General features: G+C 42.4%; 1 protein-coding gene across 3 annotated transcripts in view; it reads left to right on the forward strand.

The window, feature by feature from the left end:
* COL14A1 (collagen type XIV alpha 1 chain) overlaps window positions 1–18,246 on the forward strand; it is a 157,148-nt gene extending 138,902 nt beyond the window's left edge. For 2 of the 3 annotated variants that reach the window (XM_081116373.1, XM_081116374.1), the window contains exons 46-48: window positions 14,391–14,468; window positions 16,308–16,463; window positions 18,079–18,246. In XM_081116373.1, coding sequence (XP_080972499.1) covers window positions 14,391–14,468; window positions 16,308–16,463; window positions 18,079–18,158 — 314 coding nt within the window. In that variant the 3' untranslated portion in view covers window positions 18,159–18,246. Of the gene's footprint in view, window positions 1–14,390; window positions 14,469–16,307; window positions 16,464–17,246; window positions 17,822–18,078 lie in introns of those variants that run through there. The other variant, XM_081116375.1, reaches the window with a different exon arrangement.
* The last annotated feature ends 399 nt before the right edge of the window (window positions 18,247–18,645 follow it).

An 18,645-nucleotide genomic window follows, 5' to 3' on the forward strand; every position in this document is an offset into this window, starting at 1 on the left:
GAACAGGAATCAGGTCTGAATTGCTTTGCACATAACAGGTACTCACTAGATAACTGTTGCTTTGACTATGGCCCAATTCTGATTCTCCTTTCTGAAGGTGTTTCCTGTGCAAGGGAACTAAATCAGCAGATACTGAGATGGGCATAAATTCCTCACGGAGCACCAAAGATCTGGCAGCCAGGCGGGTGGCCACTTCTGTCAGCAGGGCCCCATCTAATGGTGTTGGTGATGGACCAGCTGTGACTCAGGGAGCACAGAGCCAGTGCCTGAATCACTCTCAGCAAATCACAAGTTGTCTGTGTTCTTTTTGGAAGTCCTCTCCTTGTTCTTGCCAGGCTGTCTTTCTTGTTCTGCAGGAGCACTTGAATGCTTAGCTCAGGGGAAAATCACCCAGGAGTTCTCAGTGACCCAGACAACCCCTGAAATATGAATTTCCATGATGTAATTTTCTTACCCCCATGTAGATATAGAGATTCCTAAAGAATACAATAGACAAGCAAAATCCTAAAAATCACAGATAATGGAGGATGACAGTAAGACAGGAAGTGAGATGCCCTTTGCACATGAGGGAAGGTGATTTTATTTGCTTACCCACTGAGGAGTGTGGTTTTGGTTTATAGGCCAACACTCCCCCAAAATATTGGATCATCCATATGAAAGTTTTCATGTTTAAATTGTATATCCATAACAGCTGGTATACATAGCTGGTTTATTTTGTGCAATAAATCAGCAAACATTTATTGAATGCAGCATTTATGCAAGACTTGGCTTGGCAGTGTGTGAGATAATACTATAATCATGGCTTTCACTTTTAGGCACCAGATCTATCTGCCAATATTGTGGTTTGGATAGGGAATATGAAGTGTTGCTGAATGTACACCCTGGGAGATCATTAATGCTAACCGAGTTTAGAGGAATGCATCACGTGACCTTTGATAAGAAAGGGTGCTAGCATTTACCAAGCAACTACTTAATAAACTATCGGTTGCTTAGCACATTATTAATGCTCATAAAAATCTAATAAGATCAGTATTTGCCCATTTTTAGGTGAGGAAACTGAGGCTCCACTGATTGTCAATTGTCCAGGGTCACTTACCTGAACAGTAGAGGACCAGAATATAATTCCAGATCTGTGTGATTCCAGAGTATCTGTGTTTGCTCCGTTCTGCCCTTGAATTCATTGCTTATTGGGTGTTTCACAGATGAGAGGCCAGAACTGTGCAGCGTCTGGCGAGCCCTGTTTCATGATGGCTTCTAATAACCACCTTTCAAAACATGTGAACTGCTGAACTGATCGGAATGTCGCAGTGGGCTGTGGTTGTGCTGTTTGCAAGCTCCTTGTGCACTGTATTTGGATAGCCTTGGGCATCTGTGACCTGGCAGATGACCTGCTTGGAGGTGAAGCCAGGTGATCTGTTGGATAAATATGAATGTGATCAAAACATTTCCTTTGGTTACACATTTGGGCACTTGACGATTCCTCTAAGGTTGTAGCACATGCTTAGGCTATATGAGAGTCCAAGTAGGGGAATTACCTACAGGGAAACTGGTCATGCATGCATCTGGCAATTTCAGGTATACCTACAGAAGTTATACTTCTGTTCTAATATCTCACCCTGGGGGCAAATAGGGGAGAAACCTGGAACAAGGCAATTCAATCTTGTTTTACTTCTGATATCTTAAAAGAGAAACCATTTGTGATGCTGGGATTTGGGGCATCAATCATTTATGGGTTAGGATGCTAGCTTTGCCACTTATTAGCTATGTCATTTTGGCTGCTTGATCTTACAACTTAATCTTTCTATATCTTCATTCGTTCATCTAACCAGCACTTACTGAGCATCTACTACATGTCAGGCATGGTGCTAGGTGTTAAGGAAATAATGGTAAACAGGGCATACATTTCCTGCCTTTTGTGTGCCTAGCATAGAGACAGATATTAAACAAAAAAATACATGAATAGTTTAATATCAGTTGTTATAAGTGCTGTGAACAAATGCAGGATGCTGTGTGAGCATAGAAAAGGGCACTATGACAGTCTGTTGATGTTTAAGCTGAGATCTGAAAGTTTAAGAGCTTGTATATAAATAACAGAGAGAAAAACATCTTAGGCAGAGACAGCAATAGCATGTGCAAAGGTCCTGAGATGGGAAATGGTTTGAAACCTTTCAAGCCATGGTCCTCAAACCTAGCCAACATATTGTTTCCTTTCTGTAACAAATAACTTGCAACATCTCTTCTACTGTTCTAAAATGAAATTCATAGATAATAAATATAACCTATCTTCACACATAGTTTTAAAAACTGGAATGCCCTCTAGTGTAATATAAAACAGTAAAAGGGAAGCCTAATAATTTATTCCAGTGTGCAAATTCTCAGCATGACTATACTGGAAACATAACGAAGAAGTCATAGTCGGAATGTACTTATTTTTAAGAACTACTGAGAATGCCACAGCTGCAAATTCAGGCTGATGTAACTGAGCTTTATCAACTACTTGGTTTTTCTACATTTGTCTCTATTGTGTTCACAGTGAAAATCTACTAAGATAGCAAAAACGTCATTGGTATTATGCAACTAAATGTAAATTACCTTCCCTTACTTTTTCAGGCACATGTTCTGGGGTTAGCAGATCTCTTGGTTTTCCATTATATTTCTTTTTCCTACTAAGGCCTCTCCAGAGAAGCCTTCCAGTACTCACCATCCCCTAAAACCAAGTGATGGTGACAAGGTCTTTCTCCATCCAGTGCCTGGAAAAGCTGAGTAGAAATGACTGGGAAATATCATTCCAAAGACTTTCTCTGTTGGAACTCATTGGTTCCTATAAATGTCATTAGCATGTTATGTTTAATCTGTAGAATCAAATATTTTGGCTGCTTAAGAGAGCTAGTCACTCCATTATTATTATTGAGGATAAAAATAATAATCGACATGACTCAGAGGTGTTGAGCATTGACCTAGGATCCAAGAGGTCACGGTTTGATTCCGGGTCAGGGCACATGCCCAGGTTTCCACCTCGATCCCCAGTTGGGGGCTTGCAAGAGGCAGCTGATCCATGACTCTCATCATTGATGTTTCTCTCTCTCCCTCTCCCTTCCTCTCTCTGAAACCAATAAAATCATAAAAAGAAAAAATAATCATGTTGGAATGCCATCTTTAATCAAGAGAAAATTTCGCATTTTGTTTGCTACGCAGATTAATTTTGTTGTTGTTCTTTGAGGTTAAAATCCCTGAAGACTTTTGAAGTTGGGAAATTATTTCCCTCAAGCCTTTTCTGCCACAGATGACCAAATATCTAGTCATCGAGTAAAGAAAGACAAGACTTAAGGATCAATTTTTATCAAGCCTAAGGTTCTGTGGTTAACTTGAAAAAGATAGACTTTGTTTTAGTAAATGAGAAAAAGGGGGTGGGAGAAGGGTGAGAAGATGAGTCACCACTGAACTCCCCCAGGCACCAGCAGGTAGAAAAGGAACGAGCCGTAGGCTGGTCTGGTCGCTGGTTGCTGGTCACCTAAGTCAATGACAGCTCCTTTCAGAGACACAGAAATGGCAGTTGGGGCAGAGAAATGCTGCACGCACACTAAAGCTAAGCCTGCATCCCTCATGCTCACATCGCAGTTTACTGAGTCAACAAGGCTGAGAAGTCTAGAGAGAAGCCTGCGGCCCAGATTCATTCAAAGCTGAGAGAGAGAGAGGTTCTTATGCTCAATATTCCTGTGGTTGAAGAGGGCTGTTGGCACTGACGATACATCTGGCAGAGAACCTTGGTCACAAGTTCAGAATTAGAGCATTGCAGTTGTGAGCCAGGAATGCCTCAGTGGCAAGCATCTGCGAAACTTCTTAATGACCCTTGTATCCTAGTTTAATTTCTGGAAAAATTATCTTTAAGGGACAGATTAACTTGATTAAAAAAAGAGGGCTGGTGGAGCTCTCATAATAATTTGCTGGTTGTTGCTTAAACATTTACAAGTCTTCCCTGTGATGTTGTGTTACAGTTGATGCTGTGTTGCATGAGACGTCGTCTTCTCATTGCTGTTAAAAATGTGCTGAAATACATGTTTGCCTCCTGCCTCTCCGCTTCCCCGTCCCCTGTCTCTCATCTCCTGAGATGAACTCCAGAGAAACAAAGATAAGAGTTTTCTCTTTTCTCGCCAGATAATTATCTGGTAAAGTCCATTTTGAATGTCCTTTGGAACAAGACCTTTCCCTGAAGCTTTGATGGATTGTGCTTTCCTAACATACAGTAACTTTCAGGCAAGGAATGTTCTCTTTTTTCTCTTTATCATCTTTTATTTTGTAGAGCTTTTTTTCCTATTACAAAGGGACTCTATACTCACGGCTGCAGAGAGAAGCTCTGTGTGTTAGTGATCTCTTACTATGTAACAAATTTCCCTAAAACTTAGCACTTTAAGACAAGAGAACATACGTGATGATGGTTTTTATGGGTCAGGGATTCAGGAGTGGTTTAGCTGGGTGGTGCTGGCTCAGGGTCTTCCATGAGGTTGTGGTCAAGATGTTAGCCAAGGCTACAGTCATCTGAAGGCTGCCAGGATGGCTCACTCAGTGCCGCTGGCAGAGTCTCAGGCCCTCCCTGACTACTCCACTCACATGTAGCCTGAGAAGGGTGGGTCCCTTCACAGGGGTGCTGGAATCTTCTCAAAGCATGGTGGCTGCTTTCCTCAGAGCCAGCGGATCCGGGAGAGACAGCAGGGAGGAGTTCACAATGCCTTTTTTGACTGGTCCCAGAAGTCATAAGCTTGTACTTTCAGCATATTCTATTAGGAGGGAGTCACTAAGCCTGGCCCACGCTCAAGTGGAGAATTAGACTGTACATTTTGAAGACAGGAGTATCACAGAATTTGTGAATATGTATTTAATCACGCTCTTCTAGATTAAACCAAGGCCTCTGGCCTTGCAATGGAACAGGCCAATTGCTTTCATTCCTAAGAATGATCTCCAAGCAGCCTGACTTCTAGGACACTTGTGAAGAGTTGGCTCACTCTTGTGTCTGCCTGTTTTTGCTATTTAAGTTGGGTATTTGTCTCTCCCAACTTCTTTGAATTATTCAAATACCAGATGTAGCTTTTTAGAGGGAAATAGAAGATATAGATTGAAGCACCTTGAAAGAGTAGCACCAATTGGAAAAATGCTTTAGACTGTTTTTGTATTCCTGCTTCTGGAATTAATTGTAGTCAGGATAAGGTCATTTTCCAAATAAACACACAGAATGATTTTTAAAAAGTAGTCGACAAACTAAAATTACCATCCCATTGTGCCCCCACCTTCAGTGCTTGGTAGAATATGACTATTACAATAGCAAAAAGCTGTAACTGGTATTTTTGTCTTCTTTTGGCCATGAAAGCTAATACAATTGTTTCCGTAGCCTACCAATTTTTTGAAACCCTCAATTGGGGGGTTCGTTATAGTAGGTCTTAGCAGATCCCTCTCACTGAATTTCAGTCACTGTCTGGGGTAGTGGATGCTGTGCTAGCAATGCTGCTCGAGGTTAATGCCATCTCCGTAAGCTGTCTGTGTGGTCCTGGTTCACATTTTCTAATCAGCTTCACTTCAAGTGCGTGCCCTTTGCTCTAGCCAAACTGAACTGCTCAGTGCTCTCCTTATTGCTCAGCTTTTTGCTGCATAATAACACTCCACAGAAATCTTGGTAGATACAGTAATACATATCAGTTCTCGTCACATGTCTGTGGGAGGTGGGAGCAGCTGTGCTCTGCTGGGCCCCTGGCTGGAGGGGGGACAGCTCCCCATTCGCCTTGCGACAATGGCAGGAATGAAACAGGGCAACCCAGCCTCCCCATCATATTTCACCCCTCTTTTCATGTCATTGCCACTAATATCTCATTAGTCAAAGCAAGTCACACGGCCAAGCCCAAATCCAAGGGGTAGGAAATGCATGAATCCAGAGAGTGGGAATGGATGTATAATTCTATTACAAAGTAAAGAATTTGGACCATGAGTTCCGTTTACCATGTTCTTCATACATGCCTTTTCCTTCCCACCACACTCAGTGCTGGTCCCTGCTGTGCCCTGTTCTCGTACCTCTTCCTGGATTGTCACATGCTCTTCCCACTCCCCGGGACCCTCTTTCTTCCTCTGGCTCATTCATAGTCAAGCTTCAAAGCTCATCTCAAGAGTCACCTCTGCCAGACCACTGCTTCCTCACCTTGGTTTATTTGTTCGGCCAGTGTATTTGTTGTTGTTTTATTCCAACTGGACTAGACTGCATAGGATCTTCCTCATCTGCGCTCCTCTGTCCCCAGGCACATGCCTACAGTCGCAGCATTGTCCCATTACATTGTAATTGTTGATGTACTTGCCTTCCCCCTGGACTGTGAGTTCCTGGGTGGGGCTGTGCCTTTCATCTCTACATCGCCCCACGAGGAGTCTGAACAAATATTTGCTTGATAAATGAGTAGATGAGGGATCCCTACCTCATTAGTGTGGGAGACGTCCTTTAGCACCCAGGTAGAGTATACTTTTTCAAATTGCCTTTCAATAATTTCATTTTTGTTAATTGTGTCTTACCATTGAGGCTGGACATGCTCCCCAAAGACCAAACTTAAGGTCTCTTTTCCTTTTATTCCTGATAATACCTGAAATATAATAGTTACTTCATGAGCCATAAATGACTTGTGCTGTTGATTATCACTAGCTTTTTGGCTGCCATTCCTCATTCCTCATTCATCCTTGAGTATGATATAAGCGTAAACCTGTATAATTATAGCACATCCATCCTAAGGCATCCTGTAAATTACTGCCATGTTGACAGTGTCAGCATTTTCTTTAAGTTATATAAATTTAGCCAGAAAAGTAAGGTGAGATTTTTAAATAGGAGTTTTGGTTACATTGGTTAGGAAATGCGTATAACAGCAAATGCATTGAACATTTCAGTGCCCAAATCTAAATGTGACTAATTTAGATGTCTGTGGTCAAAGATCAGAGGACTTCCTGCCTATATTGCCTGTGTGTGTGTGTATACAGAGAGAGAGAGAGAGGTGGAAACTCCCTTTCTTTTAAATGTAGGAATGTTCTATTACATTTTCTAAATTTCTGGCCTTGAACATAAGCAAGTGAATTGTCAAGATAACACATACTAGTTTATGTGCTGAAACTAAAGCTGTTTATATTAGCTTTGATAAAACATTGGATTTTTGGCATGACTTCTAAAGCAACAAATATAATAAACATACCAAAATGCGTGTGTATAGTTGGGTGAAAACATACATAGAAAAGGTATCTTCATTAACCCTTTTCATTTTCATTGGTTCTCAGTTTAACTTTGACATTAAATTACTATGTCAGTATAGCAAAGTCGTTTGACTTTTCTGATCCTCTCTGCTGATTTGGAAAAACAAGGATCCTACATGTAAGATGTATTTATTTTAATAGTGGATTCTTCATGCTTATTACAAAGGGCTGTTGGTCATAACACATTTTGTTTTAAACTCTGCAGACCCTGACCTTATCCCAATGCTCTGACATAACTCTCTTTTCCAAAAGTAGAGAGCATATCGCTTTTCAATTCTACAAGAAATGACCACCAGGCCAACCTCTAAGTTAACGATCATCGACTGGTTGAATATTTATTCTGAACCTGAAACGATCATTTTTCAAGCCATAGAAATTGGCTCATTTTCCTGCTAACTTTGAATTATTTATATTTTTCCTAACAGTCAATGCTGGACATAATATAATGGTGTTTAAGGAGGGGCAATCGTGATTTTGGAACTGGAAGTGATAGATTTGCGTTTGGCCTGACATTCTTCTTATGCCCCCGTGACATCGTAGTATCAGGGGCGAAAGTAGTGGTGAAAGGGCAGGATTCCTGGGGCGCCATCTAATCCCTGTTCCTGTTTGCCGTGCACCTGTAGTTGTGGGCAGGCGACCTGTAAATGGATGCAGGGGTTTGGTGCGCGTGCATGAGCGGTGCACCCACGGCCTTCTTTCCTCCCTGCCTCCTGCTCTACAACCTCCACTCTCCCTCCTTCATTTCCCTCCTCCCTGCCCACATGTCAGTGTGTCCACTTTACCTGGCTGTGGTCAAAAGACCAAAGGACATGCTGCCTCCGTTACTATGGTACAAACCTAATGTGTAAAATATTCTGTTGTCTTGTTCTGATCTGATTAGTAGGTTCCTTTGGCCACGGGGTAGAAATTGGATTCAATGCCTTTTCCTCTGGCTTTTCCTTGGGACTAACACAGTGTTTATTGGTTGCGTTAAGCTTCGCAGGATTCCAGTCCCTTTTAACTAATTGTACTGCTTGGTTGCACCCAGCGGGGGCAGATCCAAGCTTAATGGGACCCGAAGCTTAAACAGTTAGGACTTCTTTAAGAAAAAGTGTATGAAGTTAGAAACAAAAAAAACGTAGGTAGCAGGTATTGAAAGAGGGCCATATCCAAACTCCTTCGTGTGATACACAGAGCTTGTTATACGGGGGCCTAGCCCGGCCCCTTCCCTTCCCACACCCCAGCCTGCAGCTGCCGAAGCCATGCCCAGCTGCTTCCCCAGGCGGGCCCTGGTCTCGCTCCTGCAGACCTCTGTGCGTGGGTTCTATCTGCCCCTTCCTGACGTGGCTAATGCCTGCTCCTCAGGACTCCACGTAAAGGGTCAGCCATACTGGAAAGCCATCCGCGACTCCCCACCGATGGCTCAGTTCTGCGCTCTCATATTTTGTAGCTATTCTCACACTGCATTACAGCTACTCACTTGTTTGTTTCCCCTGCGACATGGTGACCTGCCACAGGCAGGGAGGGTGCCTTGGACCGTGGATTCTCAGTGCCTGATGCTGGGACTGGGCTGGGCAGTTTGCCCTTCTCTCTGTTTTTTCTGTGCGTCACTCTTTTCAGACTTCCTTGCCTTCTGCTCCAGGACAGTCTCAGCCAATGAGAGGTACTTAGGGGGATTGGAGAGGAAAAGAGGGAAGAAGTCAGGATATTTCTCCCCTCAGTTGCACCCCGCTTCCTCTGCGACTCCTGTTGTAGCTACAGCCCCTGTGTGTCTCACTCTCATTCTAGGTCCTACAGAAGGCCATAGGCATTGGGCTCCATTCACACTCTCTCTTCCCATTGTCCTTGCACTCCCAGTGACAGTAGTGGCCTCCTGCTGTTGCTAATGTACGGATTGCCTCCTCATACTCATCTTTCTATTACTAATGTACCCAAGTCCCCATATTAAATTCCCTCTGCCTGAAAGATCTAGAATGGTTGCTGTTTCCCTGGCTGAGCCCTGCATTATGGAGGTGTGCTGGATAGCCAATGGTCTTATGAAAAGGCAATAGGAAGAGGGACCCTTAGCGGTAGTTTGCAAAATTTGTTTACTTTTACAGCAACCATGTATTTTCCAGTCTTGGCCACCTTAGCCCCAAACGGGGAGCCTCACATGCTGGCACTGATCCTGTAGCCAAACATGGACAGATAGTAGAGCCTGGATAAGTGCAAGAAGTACTTGTTGACTTGAGTCCAATGAATCTACCATCTGGTAGGTAGGTACCCAGTTCAGTACCTTCCACCTAGTAGGCATTCAAACATACGTTGAATGAAAGACAGACTCTACTTGCAACTTATCAGCAGCATTTCCCAGGCAACAGACTATATAATAACACAGATGAAGCCTCATCTCAAAGTTTCTGTGACTTTTTGGAATTACAATGGAAGCATTAACCAGGCCTTGCATATCTGTCTGAGCATAAATCCTGGGAGTTGCTCAGAATCTCTGGGCTGATGTGGGAGTGACTGTGCTCCATGGAGTAGCACGAGAGTCCACCCTGGAGTGCTTGGTGTGGCCAAGCGCAAAGATACTAGTAAAAATCTCCCTACTAAGAGGTCAAAAAAAGTGGGAAACCAATAACCAAGGGCCAACCAGACACTGGACATGTAGTCAGTGTGAGCAGGGTAAATCCTTTTAAAATCAGCCCTAAGACTTGCTCAGAGCAGAGGTCAAATGTATGATTCCGGGGAAGTATGCTGATGAAATGTGATGACCACAGGGCTGATTTTGGGCCAGAGAAAATGTGCAGACTGTTTCAGCAGGCAGTTCAGGAAACCACTACAGCCAACAAGCCTAGAAACACCACCTGGCGAGCCAGCTCGGAGTGGAGAGAGGCAGGGAACGCAGTGGTTATGCGCCCAGACTTCAGCACTGACCTGCTGGGTTGAAATCCTGGCTCTGTTACTCACTAGCTCAACTTAACCTCTCCGTATCACAGCCTTCTTTTAGGGTTAATTTAGTGGCTGTCTTCTTGCTTTTTGCAAAGACTAAATAAGTTCATACATACAGCATCTAGCATTCAACACTTAATAAGGTCACCTAGAAGCACAGCTGATACACCAACTAACCACATCTTTGGTTTGTCAAGGTCTACACTTGGACTTTATGTTTCATTCATTCACCACTTGTTTGACAGATATTTGAGTGCCTAATATGTGCCTGAAACTGGGAATACAATGAAGAACTCAAACAAACAGGTCTCTCACTTAATAGACCAGTGGAAGAAAATGTTAGCGGGTGTTAGGTTAGTGGGTAGGGAGAATCAGGTAGCCCTGTGATCATTTCTAATGAGACTCTTAAGGAAGACTGGACATGGCTAACTTACGACTTTGGTGGCGCATGTTGATAACAGGGGAGGCTATGCAAGTGTAGGGGCAGGGGGTGTATGGGAACTCTCTGTGCTTTCCACTTAATATTTCTGTGAACTAAAGTTCTAAAAAAGTAAAATCTATTTTTTAAAGTTTTAAAAGAGGAAATAAGAGAGTACATGAGATATTAAGATTTTAATGAGAGTAAAATCTAAAAAATAGATCTTAAAAGTTGTCGTAAAAAGGGGGGAAAAAGGAATGGATGCATAATAGAAAAGACTTTCTGATTATGCTAAATACTTTTGGTAAACACAGAAAACTAAGGATATTAGCTAAATCATATTTTGATAAAAAAAAGATCTTTTATATGAGCTATGCTCGTTTTTAAAAATGGCAGATAGTGAAACTTAACTGGAGTCAATGATACCCATCTCTAAGAGGCACTAGTAGTTCATATTGCCATGCAAGGAACTCGTTAGAAAAAGCAGTGTTCACATAAGCTGGGCATGTAAAAGTAAAAGGAAGCTCCAGCCTAAGGAATTTTGTTGGTTGACCCTTCAAGGTCATGCTTGCATTTAACAGTCAGCCACATGCTCATATTAATATTCAGTCATTCAGTTAGCCTTCCAGTGTTTTATAGGCATCTCCTTACTGTGCGTGAGACTCTGCTTGGATCTGACACTAGAGTAATAAAAAGGGGATTATCCCTGCAGTCAACAGGCTCATAATTTCAGACTAGATGAACATGAGAACAAGCAATGCAATGAGATAAGTGCCAAAGGAGGTGCTGATAATATGGAAGCAAAGAACTCATTCAGTCATCCGTCCGTTTGTTCACTCACTATATATTTGTTAGTTATGTACTATGTGGGAGGCTCCAGAGAAGTGTTGGGGATATAGCCATGAGTAAGACAGATAATTCTTGTCTGCTTGACTTCCTAATGCTCCTGCCTGTTATGGTTGTGGAGAAGCTTTGAGTTGGGTCTTAAAGCATGAGCAGTAGTTGTGAAGACAGCCAAGGTGAGAAGGGCATGTCAGAAGGAGGGAACGCCCATGCCCTTGGGAGTCCCGGTGCCTTGTGGAAAGGATGCTGGCACTTAGCTCTGGTGACCCCATCTCAGCACCCGGTGGCCCCATCTTGGGTCCTCACAAAGAGATGAAGGACTTATGGGTGATGACTACATGTTGACTGTAAAGAATAACTGTGCCCAGACTCCACTGTCTTCTATCACCTCATGGACAGTCACAAGCTGACATTTTAGGATATTTGATTTCCCTCCCTTTAATCAAGGCCTACAAGGCTTATCAAAATATATCCATATCTGTTTTTAGAGATCGGCAGTCTGTGCACTTAGCCTGTAATTTCAGTCCTCATCTTAGGTACTTAAATTTTAAACATGTTTTTTTTTATCTCCCAAAAAGATAACCAAGTTCAGTGATCATGGATGTGGATATTCCTTCAGTGTCAGAACCGCAAGGGAAAAAAAGGACAGATATTTATATATTAGTCTACATCTAGTTGGATCATAACTTCAAGGATAATAAAATCTAAAATTCTCTGATGATATAGAATTGTACCCTTAGAATGTATTTTTAGGGCATTTTGAGGGGCTGGAATATTTTCATGAGGCTCTTCCTCTCTTGCATTATAGATAATACAAATTCCACTTGTTTTTTTAGATCTACATGCCATAGAAAATTAAAACAACTAGACTTTCTACTCCTCAATCTTCCCCACCCTTTGCTTTCTTTTTGGGTGAGCAAAGGATAAGTCAGGGAACTCTTGTCAGGGGTTACTCCTGAGAGTACTTCCCTGGGTGTCCTCTTCAGCCCAAGCTCCTGCATCGTCTACTGTGGAGAGTCACTGAGAAGCCACATTGTTAACGTTGGTCCTTGAGAACTGGAAGGTCATGGCAGGCCTCTGAGTCACCCTGCAGTTAATCATGAGCAGCCTGCATTAGTCATTGGTGTGTTTTATTGTGTTCTAATTCTTTAAAAATTCGTGGTTTCCTGTGGGGAAAGTGGCTCTGATTCTAACAGACGAGGCAGTTCCTGCTAAATTCCCAGATGCAAGGCAGGGCACACTCGTTCACAAGTGAGGGAGCACCGCTAGCTAAAAAGCGCTCACTCCAATGATTAACCGATTAGCTACTAGTTTAGTTAATTGGGTAATACCCAGCAGATGTATACTCAGGGTGGTTTTCTGTCTGAACAATTTGATTAGCAATTGAACATTAAATGATGACTAGTTTGAGTAAGTGAAGTGCTTTTTAAACACATTCAATGGTATTTTTCTTTTGAGAAATCACTCTCTTCCTTATCAGTTCCTAAGAGAAGAATTAGGCCAGAAACAGGAGATCATAAGCTCTGAGTTCAGTGCCCTGCCCTCTTCTGCTGTGCTGTCTTTTTTGAGCTCAGAAAACACCACAAAGGCCTCGTGCAATAGGTATGGGTGTTGGGGAAGCAGAGCAGTGGGTGGAGTAGCCCTGAGGACCGATAGCATGGAAGAGGGCTTTTTTAAAGATGCCAGGATGCCTTGGTCCCAAGAGTTGGTCACAAGGAACACAGCAATCACCAAAGCTTCCAATCAAGGGACAGTCATGTGTAGTGGTTATGATTACACATAAGTGTAGAAAACTATTAGTGGCTCATGAGTCTTTTTTTTTTTTTGGTCAACTATTTCTAGAGCCAATACTATATGAATGCCTTTCTTTCTGAAAGTTATAAACCAAGATGTTGTTAAAAGTGATTATTTTCAAGAGCAGGGGCTCTTGCTTATTGTGTCTTCTAATTTGTCTACAGTGAAGATGTGCTGCATTTAGTAAGGAAAAAAAAGTTGTTTGTAATCCTGAACATTTTAAATCACTCGCATGCCTGCCACCTATCAGATTGGCTATTTTCATTTATTTATGTTCCCTTCTTGGCCCACAATTTCTCTGTTAAGTGTCATTACATAGAGATGTAGTTTCACAGTTGGCCATTTCAAAGAATTGTTGCACATGAGAAATAGACACTAGGGATCTTCTGTGATGTGAGTCAGGGTAGCCCAGACCCCAGCTTGATGCAATGCTCTTGGACTGGTTGGGCCTGAATGCAGCATGCTCTCACCTGTCCAACGGTCTTGTGATAGAACCTGTTAGACAGTGAGGTGTCAGAGTGTATGTTCCTTTGTTTTTTGCCGGTGAAAATGTATAGTTTGTTAATAACACTATAAATTATTTGGACTAAGAAGTCTGTTCTGTGGAAAAGACACATGAATAGGTTTAGACTTTTATGGGGGCTGAGTCAGCCAAATCAAACACAGGCTTTCCTGCAGCGTCCAAGTTTTTAATGGAAACTCGCGCTCTTCAGAACTTTGCTGCCTAATTATAATTCATGCCTTTTGCAGATACATTACAGGGTGGACCAAAAGGAAAATGTTAGACATGTTCACTTGTGACTTCCATTGTGTTATTTGTGGAGTGCCAACTGCTTGCATCAAATGGCCTGGTGCGTGCGAAGCCAGGGGCCAGTTCCTGGCAGGCTGAACCCCTTCAGTACGAAGGGGGAAGATAACCTTGCAGTGTTGCAGATACAGGCTGCATACTCAGAAACAGAACCAGGCTTCTCTGTGGTTGTGCAAAAGTCGCCAGTGTCAGAATTTAATTTTAAAGTCCCATGGTAACTGTAGCCCAGGCCAGCCCACATCACTGTCTTCATTAGGAGGTTATTTTGAAAGCCAATACAATGGACTACCCAGATTTCATTTTAAAGAGAACTTTTTATTTTCTTTCTTCTTCCTTTTTAAATATAAACAGGTCTAACTGGTATCAAGGGAGAAAAAGGAAATCCAGGCATTGGAAGCCAAGGTCCCAGAGGACCCCCTGGGCCAGCAGGTAAATATTCCTACCTAATAGAAAATTGCAAATGAAAATCTTTATATTCACTGGATATGAATGTGAGGGAAATGGCCATATTATGTCCTTGTATCTAACTGGAATGACTGTATCATTCATTTTGTTAGGAGGCCAATTTATTAGTAACGATTCTCCTAATACAAGCTCCCAAACTAACAGCATATTCTGGGATCTTATTGGTTGCCTGAGTTAGGATAGGCTAGGCGTTGCTGCAATAACAAATGCTTAGTGGATTGACAGCATAGAGATTTATATCATACTCATTATACAAAACTTGATGTAAGGTGGTTCCCCCCATTTGGAACAAAAGGCCCCAGGAGAAAGATAGAGGAGGCAGATCAGGTCTCAAATTCTTAAATGCAGAATGACATAAGTTACTTGTCGTATTTCACTGGCTGGAACTAGTCGCATAGCTCCAACTGACCTGCAGGGGACGCTTACGATCTAGAGGAACACATGGATATTTGATGGACACTGATAGTTTCTGCCACCATGATAGTCTCACTGAGTAAGTTTTGTATAAAGTTTTGAGTTTTATGTACATTACTAGGTGCTTTTATAATGGCCTTCAGATGATCATATACATTATTAGAATTCTAAGTTTGCAATTCTATTGGATATTTTCCAGTCTTAGCCACATCAAAGTAAATGCTTTATAGACTTTTCTTTCCATCCTAGTAATTATTTTGGAAAGCACTTTTTTAGGAGAGATTCCTACTGCAATAGATTGATTTGGAGTGTAAATACTCCTGTTGCTGATCCAGCTTCATGAGTTACCCAGAATGGACACTTAGTGGATGTTGATGAAATGAAACTGAATGTATCTGAGAGCCACTACACTTTTCAAATGTGGTCCTGATTTACATTTCAGTTCTAGTTAAAGAATTTAATTTCTGGTTGAAGAATGGCTCTTAAATACTTTTGGAATCTACACCTAAAAACCAACAAACATTAAAAACAAAATAAAGAAACAAAACAGCCCGGCTGGGCGTGGCTCAGCGGTTGAGCGTCGACCGAGGATCCAGGCGATCAGGGTTCGATTCCCGGTCAGGGTACATGCCCGGATTGCTGGCTTGATCCCCAGTTGAGGGTGTGCAGGAGGCAGCCAGTCAATGACTCTCTCATCATTGATGTTTCTATCTCTCTCTCCCCTTCTCCTTTCCTCCCTCTGAAATCAATAAAGATATTTTAAAAAAAGAAACAAAACAAAAAAAAACAGCCTAACAATCATTTTAAATTCACAGAAATTTTAATCCCCATTTTCACACAATCTAAGTTCTCAGTTGATATAAACTAGCCTAAAGACCTTTTGGATTAGGATGATGGGTACAATCTTAGACTTTTTCTCAAGCAGGATAATTTTTTTCAGATCCAGACTAATTTTTTCAATTATCTGGAGCCATAAATCAGTACAGATGATGAGGTTGAGATTGAGTGTGTTCGTGTGCGCACGTGCCTATGCGCCCATCCATTAGATTCATACTGGGAAACTGAGGCTCCATACAGAAAACAAGGTTGAGAGTGCTATGTTCCTTCTCCTCTAATATCCAAGAGGTGAAAGAAAAGAATAAATGTTGTTTTCCAGTTTTTCGAGCTGATTAAAAGCGTTGCCCTCCAGGAAAACGAGTGATTCCAGTATGACCCTCTTTCCAGTGAATCCAGTTTTGGAAGAAATCAATGAGTCAGGAGAGGCAGATCGCCCTAATTGTCGAGATGTGTAAGGTTGCTTCTCGTAAGAGTTAGTTTACTTCTTGGTGGTCTCAAAACTCACCCTGTGGTGGTAAAAGACCAACTGGTTTCATTGTGGCTGCTTTTCAGGACCTGCCGGGGAGAGTCGGCCAGGAAGCCCGGGGCCCCCTGGCTCTCCTGGACCAAGGGGTCAACCAGGTCACCTGGGGGTGCCTGGACCACAAGGTCCTCCTGGCCAGCCTGGATACTGCGACCCCTCTTCATGTTCTGCCTATGGGGTGGGAGGTAAGTGCCAGCCTCTCGTGGGCTTTAAGCAATGTTTTACTATAATTCGTACAATAACGGTGAAGGGGTGCTATGAAAAGTAGACGGAATATGCGAGGGAAGCAGGGTTTGAACTTCCAGAGGCATCTTCTATGAAATGCAGATTACTCTAGAGGTTGCCTGTTTAAAAACTGGAAGGGGAAGTTCACAGTAACAGCACATCTAAGTCTTCCTTGCTTCCAAATGTCACTTCACAGACTTGGCCTCTGATCTCATATGCAGTCATTGGGGAACATGTTCCGGATATTCTTTTGGGCCCCTCATTCTATGCTACTGCTGTGGTGTGGCCATGATGTCCTGTAAAATTTACTCCTGTTTGGGGGAGACGTCAAACTTAGAACTTTCCCATAACTGGGGTCCCCTAGATTCTTTGGGGTGGCATCCTGCCCACCACATGCATAATTTTAAGAAGAAACAAAAGTGGCCAGGCTGTCCCTTGCCTCATTTCTAACCACTGGACTGAGATTCTGAAAAGACTATGCTCTCTAAAAACATCTGCAGTCTGCATGCTGGCCGATTGTGCAATGAGACATTTTCTAACATAGTCATTCTTGGAAACATCAAGAGAAAGATTCAGAGACTGCTTTGAGGCAATGAGCTTATTAGTCAATAAATTTAAATTCTCTGCTTTAGGAAAAATTTAACCTTATTTGCCAGAGGAAGTGGTCAGAGTTTTGCTGATGTGTTTTTCTCTGTTCATCTCTTCCCTCCCTGTTTTCTCGAATCTCTCTGTCCTTTGTTAAGATCTGATCCCTTACAATGATTACCAGCACTGAAGTGGAACTCCTCCACTCTGATGACATTGGCCTGGGAAACTGGCTATGGATACAGAACTGTCCTGTTGACCACCACCACCCAGCCCCTGCCCCTGCCCCTAACAATGGGCACTCTGCTTCCCTGCCTCACCTGCTTCCCTATCTGCCCACTGCCACATCTTTTGCCCTTCTTGCTCCCAACACACACAGTGTCAATACCGGAATTTAACCAAATCACATGTGTCAAATGTAATAGAAACAGACTGTTCCATATCAGTTCAGATATAGGTATATGACTGTGTACCAAGAATGTATCCCAAACTCCCGTGTGAAGGCTCAGTAACAAGTACTTCTATGTGCCTTCTCCTCTATACTGTACCCACACAAGATTGATGGGCATCTTTCTTCTTGACTACCCACTCTCTATTCTTCCTCTGATCACCTCCCCCCCTTACACCCCCCTGGTGATGGTCTTTTAACATGTGATCGGTTTTTAAAATTTATTTTTCATAATTCTGCTGAGTTTTCAGGGTTCCGTTTGTAAATAAAACACATAATATTTAATCAGTTGGCTGTGACTCTGGTTTTCTAACAATGTCTGTAATGTATCTGTCCCTTCCTTCTTTTACTAACCCTGTGAAACCTCCTGAGGAAGGAACAAGCAGTGTGGTGGGTAAAGGTAGCTACTGCTTTCTACCCAAGCAGGATATCTCTGTAGTTTAATGATCAAATCTATGTCTCTGTGGACCCATGTGAGGGGAGAATATCAACTTATGGTTTCTGGGTCCTATCAAGTCCCCACCCCCACTCTTCCTCTCTAGCTCCCCATCCTGATCAGCCGGAATTCACTCCTGTCCAAGACGAGCTGGAAGCAATGGAATTGTGGGGCTCTGGGATCTGATAGCCTCACGAGAAATTGAAGACCAACTGCAAGAACTCTTAAGAGACCTTATTCAAGAAGAATGTCATTATGTGGTTTGTATATTACCTTTTAAGGGCTTGTTTCATCAGCCTAAATCTCCTCCTTGGATATTGTTATTATTGACAAAAAATTATATTAAAAAAATCCCCTTAATCTATGATACCATAGGATTGATTTTTCTTTGCTGTTTTAATGACATGCCAGATTATTGGTTTTTCCACAGAAGAGTGCTCAGAGGAAAATTGGCCCAAAAAAATTGAACTATGGAAACTTTTCTATGTTCGATGATCTCAAGTCCTAAAATGCAACAAGACATATATGATTGTTTTTAAGGGAAAGGGGTCCTAGCAGAACAGGAATTTAAAGAGATTCTGAGATTATGCCATTTATCTGTGTCCCCTGTGGCCTTGATGAAAAGAAAAAGGGATATTATTGGAGAAACTACCTCTTGCTCAATTGATGTGTC

This window comes from Miniopterus schreibersii (genome assembly GCF_964146895.1).
Source record: "Miniopterus schreibersii genome assembly, chromosome: 17".
Classification (NCBI taxonomy): domain Eukaryota; kingdom Metazoa; phylum Chordata; class Mammalia; order Chiroptera; family Miniopteridae; genus Miniopterus; species Miniopterus schreibersii.